We start from the raw sequence: 17,731 nt of genomic DNA on the forward strand, positions 1-17,731 counted from the left end.
CGATGCATCTAAGAATCAATTTTTTCCTGCACCCCTAGTACATACACAATAAGATATGCACTGCAGGACACCATACAGATATCAGATATACAGTACAAGATATACACTATATAATAAGATATACATTACATAAGATATACACTACTAGATATTCACTTTATAAGACATATACACTAGCATTCAAGTTCAAAAAAGTTATTTGCGATATTAAGAATTGCTGTTAATTTATTCAGTATAGCATTGATTGAAATACAATAAGCTAGACACATCTAACATTTCTTCATCTTTCACAGTTTCTTACTAAAATCTGCTTAAATCTGTGAAACTGTAAAGTTGTAGCATCATAATCAAATCAGTTCATCATTTATTGTACACATTTTTTGAAAAATTGTGATCCCAAACTTCTGAATAATGATTCCAAACTTTTGAACACTAGTGTATATAGACACATATAAATGATATACAGATATATAACTGTGCAAAAGTCTTAGGCAGCCATGCTAAAACCTCATCTCAGTAATGAGTGCAATTTTGCCAGTAAAAAAAAAAATATTAAGCTACAATAAATATAAATAATCATGAATATTGTAAAACAAAAGGCTTTTCTGGGATTTTTTAAGTTAATGATATGTATGTTAGAAGAATACAATTAGAAAAGCGCAGGTTTGGTTCCTGGCCTCTTGCTGCACCCGAGTCATTAGACAGATTTGGTCATTCCATCAGCAGCACCTGATGTAATCTAATGAAGGACTGATTCGCTGAAGCGGGTATTAACTGTAAAGACTAAACTTCCTTGAGCAGATTTGGAAATGGTTAAACTAACACAATCACACACAGAGAATCACAATGTACTGTTTATTTGTGTGTTCCAGCAGTGGTTCTTAAACCAGCCCTCAGGGACCCCCAGAAGGTCCACATATTGCTCCAACTTAACACAGGGAGAGAGCAAAAATGTGGACTGTCTGGAGGTCACTGAGGAGAAGCACTATTCTAAAGAATGTTTTTTTTCCGCCAAACAGCTGCCTAGACAAATCATCTTACACATAATTTTCTCTGTGCGCTATGAGTAATGGGAGTCTAACAGGCACTGTAGGTAACAAACAATGGTAGTCTACTTAGCTCCAGTGCAAAACTAAAGAAGCAGACTTAAGACACATTTGAGGTAAGGAGAAAAATGTGTAAATTCGATCTTTTATTGAGCTGTTCTTTACTGGTGTTCAACAGCACAGACAGTGAAAGAGTGAGAAGACTGTGTGCATGGCAGAGCACTCAATGATGGGGAGTTCTGTCTCTCTCCCTCTCTCTCTCATACACACTCAGGCTCTGCCTCTCTTCCTCACATACACATAATCAACACAATTAACTGGGACTGACTGGTCAACAGCTAAGTATCATTATCAGATGAGATTCTTCAGTGCTGTATCTAAACCAGCTGCCCCCCTCCATTTATTCTACCATTTATCAAATCCATTCACTCATATGTTCTACGCATACTCCGCAGACAAAGAGCTCGCTCTGCTACTGTATGTTCTGGAGCAGGAAATGAAAAACGACACAGTCTCTGCAGTGACTCTGAAACGAGAGAAACTTCTAGATCCTGTCAGAGCCAGGACTTTGCTGCTTACCTCCAGCAAGTTCCCATAGCAACACACTCAGATAAGAAGAGGCTTGCAGGAATGCCCACTAAAACACAAGCAGCTAGCTCCACCACTTTACTCAATTGTTAACTACAAGCAGATTAACACATAGTGGAACCAGTAAGAAGAAATCCCAGTCCACTTTCCCTTATCATGTCCAAAGAAAACACAGGAACATACAAAAGAAAGTGGCGATGAGGACAGTCAGCTGAAAGAGCAACTGCTCCCTGGTGGCAAGATCGGGAAGATTGTATGTGTATGTGTGAGAGAGCTAAGCCAGAACATACTGAGTACAATGGCGAGTGCATGGAATGTAATGAACTGACCTTTACAGAAATTTACACATGCACAGTACACCCCTCATACCAGAACATGAATGCAAATAGGCAAGTTTGTTTTCATGAATGAGTGTATTCGAAGAGACTGAAATTTCCAAGATGAACAATGAAAATTGGACAAAACTTTTGTGCGTTTGTTTGACCCTTAGAAATGGTAGTCTAAGGACGTACAATAATATTGGATTCATATCAGTGTCGGCACATAATTGCTTTAAAAAAGTGATTGGCATCAGAGAGATGTTAAGATTTGGCTGATATTTCTAAATGATAAATTACATTTAGTGTATTGTTTATTGACATATCTACAGTGCTAAAATGACTGCATTTTATTTGTTTTACTTTTACATTACACTTCATTCATTTTCTTTCATTTGTAACCCTATTGTTTTACTTTTCGATTAGATTTTATTCATTTTATTTAATTTGTAACCCTATTGTTTCACTTTTACATTACACTTTATTCACTGTATTTCATTTGTAACCCTATAAAAGTAAATATAATATTTATGTGTAATGCTAATTCAAATCAAGTCCTAATTTTAACATTTTATAAATCAGCATCGGCAGATATGTACATGAAAAATACCAGATATCAGCACTGACCCACAATTCCCGTATCGGTGCATCCTGTATCATAGTCATTGGCACCAATAACAAACGCATGTGAGCATAACTTTGCATATGCAAAAGTTTTAACACCCCCAGTCTATTTATGCTTTGTTGATTTTCTAAGTAGAAATAAGTTACACATCCTCTACAGAAAACACTGAGTTTAACACTGAAAAGAAACAAAATATAATAAAAGTTATGTGCCATGACTTTTGCACAGGCTACATTTTTATGTTTTATTTTTTTCCAGTACGTTAAATTTAGCAAGCAAACAGTAATTGTGTATTTAAATGTGTAGAAGTGTGTTGAAGGATGTGCAACTTATTTGTACTTATCTTTTGCATATGATTTTGTACTAATTATTTCTCACTTTTAGCTTATTGAAACAAGAGAAGTTCAGTCAAAAATGTGCACTCTAAACTTTCAATGAACACCATATTTGTGTTAAGTAAAAGAGGAGATTTTTATTATGATTTAGATAAAACATTATTGTTGGATATACATTCCTGTTGTGTGAAAAGAAAATATCTATAATCTTTTATATTTTTGTCTACCTTTTTTACTGACAGTGGATAAAATTAAAATGAAAAACATCACAAGCTCAGACTGGCAACTGCCAATAAAGAAAGTTAATCAAATGACATTACATAACTGACTATATAATAAATTATGTAATTACGTACTTACACATAAATAATTATGTAATGCGAATCAAACAGCAAAGCAACAATACTAACTCTAGACCTCTAAAGGTTAAACTTGTCTGTGGTGCTCAATCTCCATTACATCCTGCTCCAGCAAATATCAGATTTCCACAGTGTGCATTCTGGGGAAGGATCAAAGGATCCATCAATTATCCATGCTGTGGTGTGGTGAGGGGAGGTATTGGCAATAGTGTCAGTCTAAACTGTCAATGTTAAATCAAGTTTATTTTCATCAAAGCACTCTTACAGACCATATATAATCGGATTCCTTCTGCATACAAAACAAGCCAAGCTCTTCCCTCCTGTTTCGCATCTGAAACGCCAAAAAAGCTGCCATGTAGGCAAAAGCTGTTCCGCAGGCGGTCTTACGTCACCTACCTACCTAGCCTGCTCTCTGCAAAGCTGTCCACTCATTGCTGTTAAGTTTAGCTGGGTTCACAGTCTGAAAGGACCTGTGTTTAATCTCAATGTCCTAGAGAAAAGGTAGACTGTGAGAATGAAGCTGAGACTGCATGAACATCATGAGCAGCATCTGAGTCAAAAAACAGCCCGAGAGCAGGAAAACAGTATATAAGAGAGCTGTACCTGACAGAACTCCTGCTAGAAAGGTTTCAGTGAGGCTGGTGATAGCTTTGCCACTGGGAGGAAAGAGAGAGAGGGGACTCAGACTGACCTGGAGAGTGTGCATGAGCGTGCTGCAGTGACTCACAATGTCTTGAAATAGAGAAATGAGAAACAGAGACAGCCAGCGGCAGGTAGAGTTGTTCAGCACGCTGGATCTGCTTAGGCTACATATGAGGTGGGCTAAATCATGGCATTTTTATGTGCTCCAGGAATGGGGGGTTCTGTGCTTTCCTCACTTCTCGTAGCAATGCACTGAGTTCATTAACTACTATGCAATGCATTGTTCAGCAACTACATGGAAAGCAATACAAAAGCAAAACAAAATTAAAGAGTTATTGCTGTTATGTTATGGGATTTCAGAAGCCGAGATTTCAGACCCAGCTGCAAAATAAGAAACAGAAAAAAAAGACAGCAAAGACTGGTATAATTCCAAATGAGAATGAGTAGCAAAGTAAAAAATGTAATTATAAATATTTGTATAATTGTAAATATATGCATATTTGCAACAGTTTTTTTCCTTTTTATTTTTGAAATTTTGCTAATGGATTTTATTATTTTATTTAATAAATTACTGTTTTTATATTTGATTTTTTTTTGTTTAATAAAGGAGTTTGAAGTAATATGATAGCATTGTTGAAGTTTCAAAACATACTATTCATTCCACAGTCTACACAGTCCTTACATGGAAACTAAGCTACAAAAGCAGTCAATTTTAAATTGACGGTTTCTGTGATGTTATGAAAACCAACACATATACATGGATCCACCTAGTCAGTCTACAGCACTTCAGCTCCACCCATTTATTCCGAAGTTACAAGGAGTGCTTCAGCTCTGAGTGCCTTCTGAATGCGGCACAATACAGGACAGTCAGTCAGCTTAAATATCTTACATCAGTCTTAAAGGCACAGTGACAAAAACAACAACTGTTTAATTCTACAGGAATAAGAGAGGCTGTAACATGGTCATGTCAAATCGAATTATCACCAATTTTGGTATACAGAACCACACAAATGTTAAAAGTAGACCTCAGGGGAAAAAATAACATACAAGAAAAATGAAGGATGTGAGGGCCCTTATATATTTATATGTATGTATATATATGTATATATATACATATATATAGCCCTACTTTCTGTTATGCGATTCTTTGTTCTATGTAGTAAGCCTAAGTGTGAAAGTGAATGGAAGTGCCTGTGTGAGAGTGTGTGTATGAGTGCTTGTGTGTGCATAAACCTTCATCAGTGTGGACGTGTGTGTACCTGAGAGAAGCCGAGGTTTCTGCAGCCATTGCAGGGTGTGAGCGCCTCCCACAGGCCTGAGGGACCACACACCTTCTCCTCCTCCTCCACTGCTGGGGGCAACGGGGGAGAGGGCCGCTGTGACCAGGAAAGAGAAAGGAACCTGTTACTACCAACACACACACACATGCACACAGCATTTGAGGTTGTGAAAAAAACTGGGGCAGCTTTAGCGACAGAAAACAGTTACTTGATTTGAATGTGTACCTTTTTCCATAATAAAGGGAATTCCACAAAGATTCTGCATAATCAAGTGGTTAAGACAAGTTAACATGTTAAAGTCATTCAGAGTCAGAACAATTAGTCAGAATTATTCACAGCAGTGGTGATAGGAACCATTAAACGTCTCAAATGTTTACAGGGCTCATATGCAAAATTAAAATTTCTTTGCTTTTTCGAAATAAAAGAGTTTGATTTGATAAAGCATTTAACTCACTCCTCAGTCAATATATGAAAATTAAGCTGCTAAAACAGCCTAACAGTCTATTTCAAATACAACGTTTTCATGATATCACAAAAAAGGTGATGTAAACCTATTCACCCACAGCAGTTTAGTCCCGCCCATTAATGCTTAAGTTTTAAGAAGTGCTTTAAGTCAGACTGCTTTTTAAATGAGGCATAATGCAGGACAGCCAATCGGAAAAGAGGTCATTTACATATAACAGTCTTAAAGTGAGGTTGGAAAATGCTCATATAAAAATGAATTATGAAAAAAAAATTCTAAGTGGAAGTGAAAAATGTAGAATATGGACCCTTTAATGTTTGGGAAACGAGTGCCCAAATTTTTTGTCACAGGGGGCCAATGTTGTGGTGGGCCGAGGGCCATAATGACAAAACAGTATGTAGACAAAGAAGGTTTCTGTTTTAAAACATACGCTTCATTTTGCTTCTACATACTTCAAGTTATATATAGTATAAAAATATGTTCTCTCATTGGATGAAGGTGTGGGGTTAGGGTAACCTTAGGGCCACATCAAACATCTTCATGGGCCAACTTTGGGCAGCCTCACCTCACAAGTTACTGTTGATGTTGCCACCCCTGGTGCCTATTATCAACACCGTAATAATAAAAGTTTTTGTTTGTTTCTTTACAATGTTCATTTGTTTGTTTTTACAAGGCAACATTTCACATAAAAGTTCTCTGAATGTCTTTGTTTACATCTCAATGACTGAATTATTCAGAAATTGTAAAAAACAAGTGGAACTGCTCTTTAATAAAATTTATGACGTCAATACAATTATTCTTAAAATGAAGTATTAAAGAAAACAACAGTGTGTTGAAGTAATATATTTTATTCATGTGGAAAATGAGAAGTAGAGCTGATGTCCACTCTTCAAAAGAAGTGTCTTCTGTAACCTCGAAGCAAACTTGACTAGGTGTGACAGATATGATTAAAATTGATGCTGTTTGTGAATGTGCATGTATCTTGTGCACGCATTGATATAACGCTGAAGACTGATTTATTGAGCTGACACAAACAGTTTGGATGGTTGTACACACATTCCTTATGTGACTGTATATGTGTCCCAGTTATCGATCACAAAAGCTTAGCTCTGACTTCCTGTGGATGTGGTGATGAATGACCCTGCTAGTCATCACAGCTCCACTGAGGTCCAATCAACATTCCACCACACAGCATGGCAAAACTCCACAGTCCTGCCCGATCTGGCAGAGCACAAATACAAGTACAATTTAGAGCACATCCTCAGCTTTTAAGCATCTATTCATGCCGCAGTGTGGGCTCATTTCAAAAGAGAGCCTTTATTCCTGTTGCATGACATCAGTGATGAAATCTGGCACAACAGGAAAGGAACTGATTTTGCGCTATAAATAAGAATCCTGTGATTACATAAATTGAGGGATACCCAACATAGACGCTCGCACTTGGGTGAAGTCCGCTCTCTACTGGTCACACAGTGATAGTGCAAGCAGAGTGAGACCTGCGCTGCTTCAACAGTCCAGTACACGAGAATTCAACAGACCGGAATGTCACTGCTTATCAGTATCAGCCTCATGTGGCAAGTGGGCAGGAAACAAATGTACTAAACAAACACTTCCTTTTCTTAAGAAACTCTCCGGCGAGGCTAACTCTGCTGGAGAGATCCGGGAACTGTGGGTCAAGGTTATACTTCTGTAATGAGTCAAAACACCAGAGTAGCTCCTTAATCTAAAACATGCCGATACATCCCTTCTCAACACATTTCAAAGGGCTCAACAAATTTTAAAGGCCTCATATCATGGAAAATCAAATATCTTTCTAAAGGAGTTTAATGTTGGTACCATTACAAAAGAGTTCACTATCCAGTCAACACTGTCCACATATATAAACTGTAAAAAGGTGTAAAAATCAATCATTGTATATTCACCACAGATGTGAAGCCACAACCACAGATTTCTTTAAATGTCACATTCACCCATGCAACCTACTACAGTTTATGCTGCTCATTCTAGGGATGTGCACGGTTAATCAAGTACTTGGTTAACCAATCGAGGTGCCCGAATTCAAATACTGAAATTCTTAATGTGGGCGCTTTGCCAAGGATGCGTCATTAACGACGTGACAGCGCAGGTTTATTGCTTAATAGGCTGGACGATTAGGTCCAGAAACAGAATATGTTTCTCTGACACACTACTTTGCAGGCGTATTGTCCACTAAAGAGGAAAAAACACCTGTAGTAGACAATGAGTCTCCATCAGCATCCAGCGCTGTAGTGGGTTCCTATAGTTTTAGCTCGTTAGCTCATATGAAATTCCTTCTTTTTTTTCCTCTCCTCTTCTGTGGTTATCAGGATATCGTTCATGAACTCTTATGGATACTCGAATATCAAAATTAATCTGAATGCACATCCATAGACCATTCTCTTGAAGTGATAAGGATATCGTTACTGCAGACAACCAAGAGGAGAGTTCTTGGACAGCATGGTGTAGAAAAAAAGATTAAAGAATCCAGACAGTTGAAAGAAAGTCGCTGAAGCATACGTTTTTGACATCCCTTAAGATTTCAGTCTGAATTTGTACAGTTTGTTCTGTACATTTCAGCCCTCGACGCTTCAGTGAGGGAGAATACAGGTCAGCTGATCAGTCAGGCACAAAAACAATCTGTGTAATTCTAAGAGACGTGCAGGAAAAAAAGAAATAAAAAAAAAAAAGAAAAATGTAGAATATAGGCCCTTTCAACAAAACGTCCTCACAATTTGGCCTGATCTTCACCGTCAGCACTGAGAACACTATGCTGGTCTGGGAACAGTGAAGAGCTCTCCATGGCCGTGCTGCATTTACCTTGTTGATGCGAGTGAGGGTGCTGTTCCTCTCCTCGTCGGACAGCCGGCCGCTGCAGAAGCTCTCCACAGACTGTGAGTGTGAGGAGATGGTCTGACACAGCTCCTCAAAGGAGTAATCCCTGTCTCGGCACATCTTGATTTCATTCAGCAACTTCGACAATTCCCCTGTCACTGCATCATCTGGAGAGCGGGGGGTAAGAGGGGTCATGTGAGACCATTAGGAAATGTTAATTTGATGCCTAACAAGAGAACAGGAAGTGACAGATAAAAGCTCTCAAACACCACTTGTAAATGTGTCTGTGTGCATTTTGTTATTTAGTGAGCTTTGATGATTGGCTTCTCCTTCTCATTCACCTTCATCTCATCTCTCTCTCCTTCTCCACCTGTGCGTTCTCAATTTTCTTCTTTTTTGTCTCTTTTTCATTATTCGCTTAAGTCAAAAGGCCCACATTTTAATTCCTCACTCTCATAACTACATACATTACGGATTACTTTTACAGTACTTCTTGAATAATTCATAGTAGTTATTGAATAATAAGCCTTAAGATTAATGACTGAATAGTAAGCCTGGAATTTAAGGGGTTAAACAAAGAGGCTCAGTAAACTGTGCATCTGCTCTACTGAATGCTGAGTCGCACCTACGCTGTGTACTGATGCGTGCTAACATTTGTTTTGCCCAGGCACTCACTGAGGTTTGGCTGTAATTGAGATCATTAAGAAAATGCCACCGCAGCTCCGGTTAAAGGCCTCAATTCAGCAGTCCTCCTAACCACAGGAACTCCAGCCAGAGCTGCACTGCTCTACTATCTCCACAAGGGGCACCACTTGGTGAGCTATGAGTGACCACTCTACGCTGTACTTACACAGTCTGCAGTCTTTCTCCAACCTGATGTTTTCAATGTTCTCTAGATTACAACCATAAAATCTGCTCTAAACAAAGCTTTGTTAATGTTTTGTGATAAATACATCAACACTGTGCAAATTACAGTTGATAGTCTTTTCTTGTTCTTTTTGCCATTTAACAGCAACAGCAGCTATTTTTCATATACAGGCTGTATAATATGTATGTGAGATAAATCTACAGGTGGTCAGTAACACCAAATTGTTTCCCCACAGGTCAGATCCACACAGTAATAAAGTGCAGTACTCAGCTTGCCCGCTTGGTGCTGCTGTTACCTGTATTGTAATCTCAGCAAGAGCGACTACACAGGCTTTACTGAATCAGAACAACCTCACATACAGACACAAGCAAACACAATCTAGATTCTTCGCCGGAGAGATCTTGTTTATGACATCCACACTATCATGATTGGCTCAGCACAGTAACAAACAAAAGGGAGCACACAAGAAATTATAAATGCAAATGATTGTAACCTGTTTGAACCGAGTGTCTTACTGGCGATATATTCTGAGAATTTGGTGATAGTCCCTTAAACTCGTTTAAAGCTTATATGTTCACATTTCACCACTGTAAAATACATCAGCATGCAGAACTGGCACTTCACGTGTGCTACTGTTTTTTTCTATCACCGTATAAAAGATGCATGAGGCTTCCTTTAATGTTGGCTGCACTGTGATTTTTTTCTGATTGAGTGCCCAAGCTCATTCAGCACAATTTGGATTGGTTGGTACTTATTATTGTTTAGCAGAAATATTACATGTTGTTGTTCAATTTTTTTTTTTTTCTGAAAAATTTAAAATGTTTTTTAAAAAGCCAAAAAAATGAGTTTCAGCTTTGTTACATCAGATACATGCAACAGTCGCACTCGCACTTTGAAATCACATTATTAATAAAGAAGAGAAGACTAAAGATCAGAGACAGTCATGTTTTTGTGTGGGCCTTAAAGCGTTAATAAAGTAAATGGATAAATAAAGGAAAATTTATGATGACAAATGGCATATACAAGCAGTCAGTGTGGTCAGGACAGGTTCTGCATAGCCCCAAAAACAAAATAACAAAACAGCAGCAAAATAACAAACAGGACAAAAACTGCCCTCCACACTGAAAGACTGAAAAACAGTCACTGCCACCCCGATATTCATCTGCCCTTGATGAGGCTCCCATACACTCTCACTGCGCCTCCCTGCAGACAGCAAAGGCAAACCACACACATACATACAGACACTCATTCTTACTTTTATGTCTGAGTGACGGGGAGGCAGCAGGTGAGGGTATTGAGGTGCGAGGTGTGGGTACTGGACACTGACGAACCGGCTCCTCCGGGACACTGCCTCTGTCGCTCTCTGCCATCATAAACTCTGTACATGAACACAGTTAGTAAACAAAGGTATTCACACATTCACTGTAGCATGAGAAGACCACGCGTGCAGCTTAGCTGCAGATGCACCACTGCGAGCTAACACAAGGCATATTGGTTGGGGGCAACATAGGAAACACGCTGATATGACAATATTTATATGACAGTACAACTGTGTGTTCTATTAAACATCCAGCAAAGATTGAATAACAATATAGAAACATGATAAAACATGGCTCAAAATCCACTGATCAGACCTATATGAGAACTGTCTGAATGTGGTCTTAATATTCTAATGAGCATGCGTGATTGATATCCCACAGTCCAACAGTCCCAGCCTGCTATACTACAGTAGCACGACTAAACACAACAGCACGAGGGAGAAGTGAGTGCAACAAGCTCTACATATGCAGGTGGTACTGTAGACTCTCCCCACTGTGTCCAAAGCTCAGTAAAAACAATAGTCAGCTTTTATATGGTGACGTCTAAAAGAGGGTATGGTTCTTATTCACTTTACTGCTGAGGATGTTAGTGTGGTCAGTGGCACACAAATAAACGAATGGATAAATTAATGAATGGACAACTACACGGACAGATGGACAAATGAATGAAATTGAAAAAATTAATGGATGACAGGCAGACAGGCAGATGAGCCAGCTTGAAAACACCGGCTATGCTTGCTAGATTAGCATCCACTTGGTTGTTAGCTTTCTCTCGGGTAAGTTTCCCCAACTCGAACTGAGAGAAATAGACAGTAAGGAAGCACAGCTTTGTTAAAGTTGTGTCGGCAGGACAAACCACATCAGCCATGAGGTTGGTGAGGGTACTGCTTAGCGCTTCTCAAGATTAGGAAACGGTAAGCAATACTCTACAGTGAAAGAGGAGAGTGTTGGAAAACTTTCATTCATTGGACACTGGAAAGGTTATTCACAGGACATTGTTTATACATGTTTATCATGTACACACAAGAGCAAGATTAACCTACTTACAAAGAAAACACAGATTTAGGTTCCCTGGGGCTTTAGAGGTACAAATGTATAAGCTTCTGTTACTTGTTAGCTCCATTAGCATTGTAACTTCAGTGCAAATCTACCGAAGCAAAGTCCGGCACTGAATACGTCTTGGCTGTTCGACTACATTTTCGATAATGGAAAACTGTGTTCATTTGAATAATCACTGAACTCTACCTTTACAAATCACTGAATGCAACTAGCTGGTCTTGAGACACGCCTCTGGAGATCTCCTACAACCTAAACTGACCTCACAAACAGCAAGCAGCATTGTCTGCCAGGACCTGATCGGCAGCATGAAAATACTGCCACTGAAAACAGGAAATGAAACAAGACTGATCTTTTCTTTGATATTTGATATACTGCATATCAGTCTCCTGTGCCCATCCTATCTGATATTTACTCTGCTGAAATTTCTTTCATACGGTCCTCATCCTCACACCCTCTCACATAAACACAGCTTCTGCAGCAGTGACGACCACAGGATCAGCAAATGTTATAATCAACATCTCCACAGCTTCTCTAACTATAGCCCTGCACAGCCCATAGGACTTCTGTGGACACAACAATAGACTCCAAGACGCCTCATACACCAGAGATTAGAAAAACCATAGTCATTCATAATCAAGGAATTCCTGCAATTCCTAAAAGCCCATGTCTGAGGTGACTATGGCGTTCAGACAGGCTACTGGAGTGTCTTGTCTCTATTGTCTCAGATGATTAATAAAGCACACCCACATTTTAATCTAATGTCACTAAAATGGAGGTAAGACGAAAGACACACTCAATGTTCAAGAGGAGACTGACAGCAGAAACAAATTTAATAACAATCTTTCCATTCAGCCAAGGTTAAACTCAGCATGCATGATGTAAAAAGAAGTATAATACAGCTACATTAAGTAAGATTTGGGGATTTGGGGACCTCTCTGGTGGAAATGTGTAATTGCATGCAAAAGTGCAGAAGAACATTTTGTAACATTGGTTGTGCTCCGGGCCCCTTTCCCTGTATGATACTGTTATCAATAAAGATGGATAAAATTCAAGATTCAAGATTACTTCTACTGATCTTTGCCTTGATGCTACAAGGCTAAATATTCACTTTAACTATTCCTTTATTCACACTGACCTAAAACCCCTGAATTTGGAGTAATATCTGACAATAAGTAACTAGAGCTTTCTACCAATGGCCTTTTAAAAGCACTTACCATAGAATACAGCTTATGATCTCTTGCCAGCTACAGCAGCAAGTAGCAGGACGGTATCTGCCAGAGTTCTTTTACTGTCAGGCTGATTAGAAGCTCTGAGATTGCACTTGAGGATGAAAATTTCTTTCGTACTTTAATCTGCCATTGTTCTCCATCTAACACAAACATCCTCCAATAGCCGTTATCAATCAGCACACATCCGTCCTCAGAGACACGCCAGCAGCACACGCCTGCTCGTGTGTGAGTGTGTGTTTCTAGAGGGAGTGTTTTTTGGGGAGAGCACTTTCAGCTGCTGGTCAGATCATCCGCAGTGTAGCTTCTACACTAAAAGATTCTTGCTCATGAAAATGACATTTCTACATGCACATTTATAAATGTGGCATCAGCTGTGCGTGTGTGTGATGTGCACATTACCTTGTATGAGAGCAGTGATCTGTTGTGATTTCTGGGCTGGGTGTTCTTTCAGTATCTCTAAAGCAGTTTTTCCCTGGCTATCTGTGATGTTGACATCGATCCCTGAAAGAGAGAGCGAGACAGAAAGACAGAGAGAGAGAGAGAAACAGAAAGAGTAAGAGAGAGATAAAGAGAGACAGAGAAAGTCAGGGGACAACTAGGACAAATGTTCAGTGGGGTTGACCTCTGTCACAACAACACTCACCTACACCCCCAACACTTCCCTCACACTTTCACACTTCCTGAAGGTATGCGCGCACACACACACACACACACAGAATGATACACAAATACAAAAAGAAGTCTTCTACATGTGTGTTCATATGTCGTTTCGGTAAAACGGATCCTGGTGGGATTGCTCTGTTGCATGGTTCATCAGCAATACAAGGGTAAAACGAACCAAAGACACATAATCAGAAACCTAAACCCAGAATAAGTAAATATATATATTTCAACCTGTAAAAATACAATTACATTATTTTTGTTTTATTTAAAAAAAAACAAACGTTTTCTTAAATAAACTTTTCAAATCTGTGTTTGTTTGTCATGTACTGGATATCATTTTTATGTGTCAGTACCAAACAGTCACTACTGAAACATTTGGTAGAGTTATGACTGTTGTGATCAATGCTCGTTGTTCAATCATTTATTTCATTAAAAGAAACATATAAGTATATGGTCATTCAAAGCAAAATTATTTTAGTCTAAAGTCAAAAGTCTGAAATGGGTTTTGGACTCTGACTTTGAACCAATTCAGGACAATGACCCATATACCTTCACTGGTTCATGCAACAGTTCAGTTTCCTGACAAGTGGATGCGTATCATCATCTCTTCATGAGCTCTCAATCTGTAATTATAGAATAGCTTCGATTTTAAAAGGCTGAGGCACCTTCAACAATGTTGTAAAATACTCCATATGCACATATCTCTGGACGCAACAATTATATTATATATTAATGTGCCGTGTTTTCACCGTTTTATGAATGCAGTAAGAAACTCAAGGCTGTGTGTTTTCACAGTGATTTCAACATGCTTAGCACCATGGGAAAACCACAGTAATGTATCGCCTCTCATGGCTTATTGCTTATTGTGGGCTGCAGCCCCCCAGCAGGCATCTCGAAACACACATAAAACACTGCTCAGTTAAGCCAGAGGACAACAGGGGTCAGGAAGAACAATGAATATTATCTCAGTTGTACCAAAATGTATCCAAATGTACGTTATATTTCTGTTTAGATGTTTGTAGCTTGGGTCTCCTGGTCCAGACCAAAGCAGAATGTCATACATTGCTGCATTTCAGTTCTCGTTAGTTTAGCATTCACACAAATATATTTGACATAAAAGCAAAAGATGTAAACAACAGTCAAACAGATAAAAAGTCACAGCTTATTGGGCAAATTATGAGCACCCAGCAACTATAACTAGGATAAAATCCAAAAACTTCCTGAACTACATATAATTTACATATTCTGTCATATGTGCCTGTGTGCACTGTGTATTTTATGATGGCTTTGAATGTGCCTCCACCAATTTTAAAAACGTAACCATCCGATCTGTAATACCAAATCAGATAGATAATCAACAAGCATGCATCAAACAGCATCAAAAGCTTATTTTTTGTACCTACAAAAGAAGGTGTGCAGAGACGACATAACGGTTTATTCTGTGTTTGTACGCACAGACATTTCTTGTCTGTTTTGCGATCATACTTCAGTCCGCTTACTTGGTCCATACCAGAGCTTGACTGGCATGTGACACCTGCTGTAATGAACCGCACTAACAGAGCAATTTCACCAGGATGTGCCGAGTGTGGAAACACTCTAAGAAGTGTTAAATGCAGGTTTAGGAGCAGTCGATTTGAGTGAAAGTCAGTAATGATTATGCATGATTCCTTACATGACTACTCTGTGGGCCTTCACAACATACAGAACAAAGTGTTAGCTCGCCAACACTGCATTATGGGAGACGGAGAGGTGTCACTTCAAATACATGATAAAAACTCAATTCAGTCCTGAACTTCAACAAATATGAGAAAAGAGATTTTTTCTCAATAATACGACCACAAAGCCCATTCTCTAACACAGGAAGCTCCACAGTCTCCCACTTCCTGTTCCGCAGATGGCTCTGAGAGGGAAGCTGCAAGGTCATAAAGGGAGTGTGTGTGGAACCTCACTGCACACACACACACACACACCCCACATTGTAAAGAACTGATGTAAATTTACAGCAGAAACGCTGCAGGAATAATACTGCAAAAAACGTTCCAGTCTGGGAGATACAGCTTAGGCATCACCTACAGCAATTAGCCATTACTTGCAAAGCATATTGTGAAAGTAAGTGGATCTTTGCGCAGTCTTGAGCAGCCTGCCTCTGAATACTGTAGCGAGGCGTGGAGCTTCACCTTTTGGTTTCATTATTTTTTGTAAATTAGCTTTTGTTGTTTCATACACAGCTCATTTTTTCTCATGTAATTCTTACCTTAAACATACATCTGAATGTATTTTACATGTTTTGTTACATATAAGTTAAAAGATATTTGGTTACTGCAATCTTTGCCGTCTTAAAGGCTGATATAAATTCATGTAAGTGCTATAATGACGATGTCCAATTCAGGTTGTGATTGATAAACAGTCCTATGCTTACACTGTTGCGAAAAACAGTGTGATGATTCTTTTAACTATGTAAGAGCACATAAGAATGATCATGACAACTCACTATAGGGCACAATACAGTGATACAATGGTAGCAAGACAGACTGAACTGGTAAGCACCATCATGGCATGTATTACAAAAACCTAGAAAATAATTCTAAACCTAACCTTTAGCATGAGAATTGCATGTTATTATGTAAAAAAACATTTTTTAATGAGGAGGACTGATAAAAAAAGAACTATGGGCCACATTCACGAAAATCTTCCTAAGTTTTTTGTTAAATTTGTTTTTGAGAAAGCTTGTGTACAAAAAAGAAAAAGTGTACGTCAGATTCATGATGTGTTCTTAAACTGCAGAACTGTTCACATCTTTGTGCTCTTGAGTGTGTAGATTCTGTTTTTACCTAAGAACAAATCCCAAATAAGAAAACATTAGTGAATATCAGATTCTTCGTAAAACTGCGTAATCGGGTTTTAAGAAGAAATTTCCTCTTAAGAAAGGTTGGCGAATGAGGCCCAATAAGAGGTGATAAACAGATTAACCAAATGTGCAAAGAATTCTGGGTACCCCCTCCCTCAATACTATAGTGCATTATTTAAGACTGTGAGTTTCGACTGATTCATTGAACTTAAGAAGTGTAACAATTTAGTAAAAGCACTGTTTAGCTAAAACTATTAGTTAAATAAAGAAAAGAAAAATTACACTGGTCAATATTATCAGTTACTGGATTTCTTAGCTCCCTAAAATCAGTATCAGTGCTGTAAGGAAGAAAGAAAATTACTGAAGAAATTACTTTTTTTTACTGTGACAGAAAACACCCCACTTTTACACACACACATCTGTACCAGGTACACAGAAATACCCCATTATGAGGCACACACACACACACACACACACACACACACACACACACACAGAAGTACACGGTGCTATGTTGAAAGTTTGCGTGGCTGCCAGTCCAGATGGAGAGGAGGAACAACATACCTGAGTCAAGCAGGAGCCGAACTACATCCATTTTACCATAGAGAGCAGCTTCATGAAGAGCACTGCCTTTCTCCGTCTGAGAGAAAGAGAGAGAGAAAGAGAGAGCAGTCAATAACCCAGAAACAAACACAAACATATACACAAGCCCGGCAGAGCGAGACAGAGAATATGATGCTGCAATGTTATTACTGCTCCTAGAAAAAAAGGTGGGTTTTTACAATCTATCAGTGAAACAAACTCATCCTCTGGGACAATTCCCACAGTAATTTAAACTACAGTACACCTGCTTTGGCTCTGGTGAAATCTGTCAATTTGTCATTTTACACAATTATGCACAACAGCATCATGATTAAAAAGTTACAGAACTGAGTGATGAGCAGGGGGGAAGGGAGTGGAGTGCTGGATAGAGAGAACAGGAAAGCAATGAAGAGGAAGAGGGGGAGGGCAGGAGAGGGAGTGAGAGAGGGAGGAAGACCCGGAGAGACAAAAAGATTGTGTAACAGAGCTCCATACACTGTTGAGCAGGAGCATTTTAATAAACTGCTGGGGGAGTGCACGCAATATTCAGCTTTACTGAGAACATGTCCCACTGGCCTTCATTAAATCAAAGACTATGCTATCCTGCCCCCTGCAGCACAGAATCTCACCCTATAGATCCATAGCGCACTACAATAAG

At 38.9% G+C, this 17,731-nt stretch overlaps 1 protein-coding gene across 4 annotated transcripts in view; it reads right to left on the minus strand.

Annotated features, from left to right (window-relative positions):
* Positions 1-17,731, minus strand: part of anks1b (ankyrin repeat and sterile alpha motif domain containing 1B) — a 257,933-nt gene that overhangs the window by 149,750 nt on the left and 90,452 nt on the right. For all 4 annotated transcript variants that reach the window (XM_036576704.1, XM_036576703.1, XM_036576706.1 and 1 more), the window contains 5 exons: positions 17,056-17,131; positions 13,380-13,481; positions 10,629-10,751; positions 8,491-8,672; positions 5,172-5,288 (listed from right to left, as the gene is read on the minus strand). In XM_036576704.1, coding sequence (XP_036432597.1) covers positions 5,172-5,288; positions 8,491-8,672; positions 10,629-10,751; positions 13,380-13,481; positions 17,056-17,131 — 600 coding nt within the window. The remainder of the gene's footprint in view (positions 1-5,171; positions 5,289-8,490; positions 8,673-10,628; positions 10,752-13,379; positions 13,482-17,055; positions 17,132-17,731) is intronic.

The sequence above is a fragment of the Colossoma macropomum genome, unplaced genomic scaffold (assembly GCF_904425465.1).
Source record: "Colossoma macropomum unplaced genomic scaffold, Colossoma_macropomum, whole genome shotgun sequence".
NCBI classification, from domain to species: domain Eukaryota; kingdom Metazoa; phylum Chordata; class Actinopteri; order Characiformes; family Serrasalmidae; genus Colossoma; species Colossoma macropomum.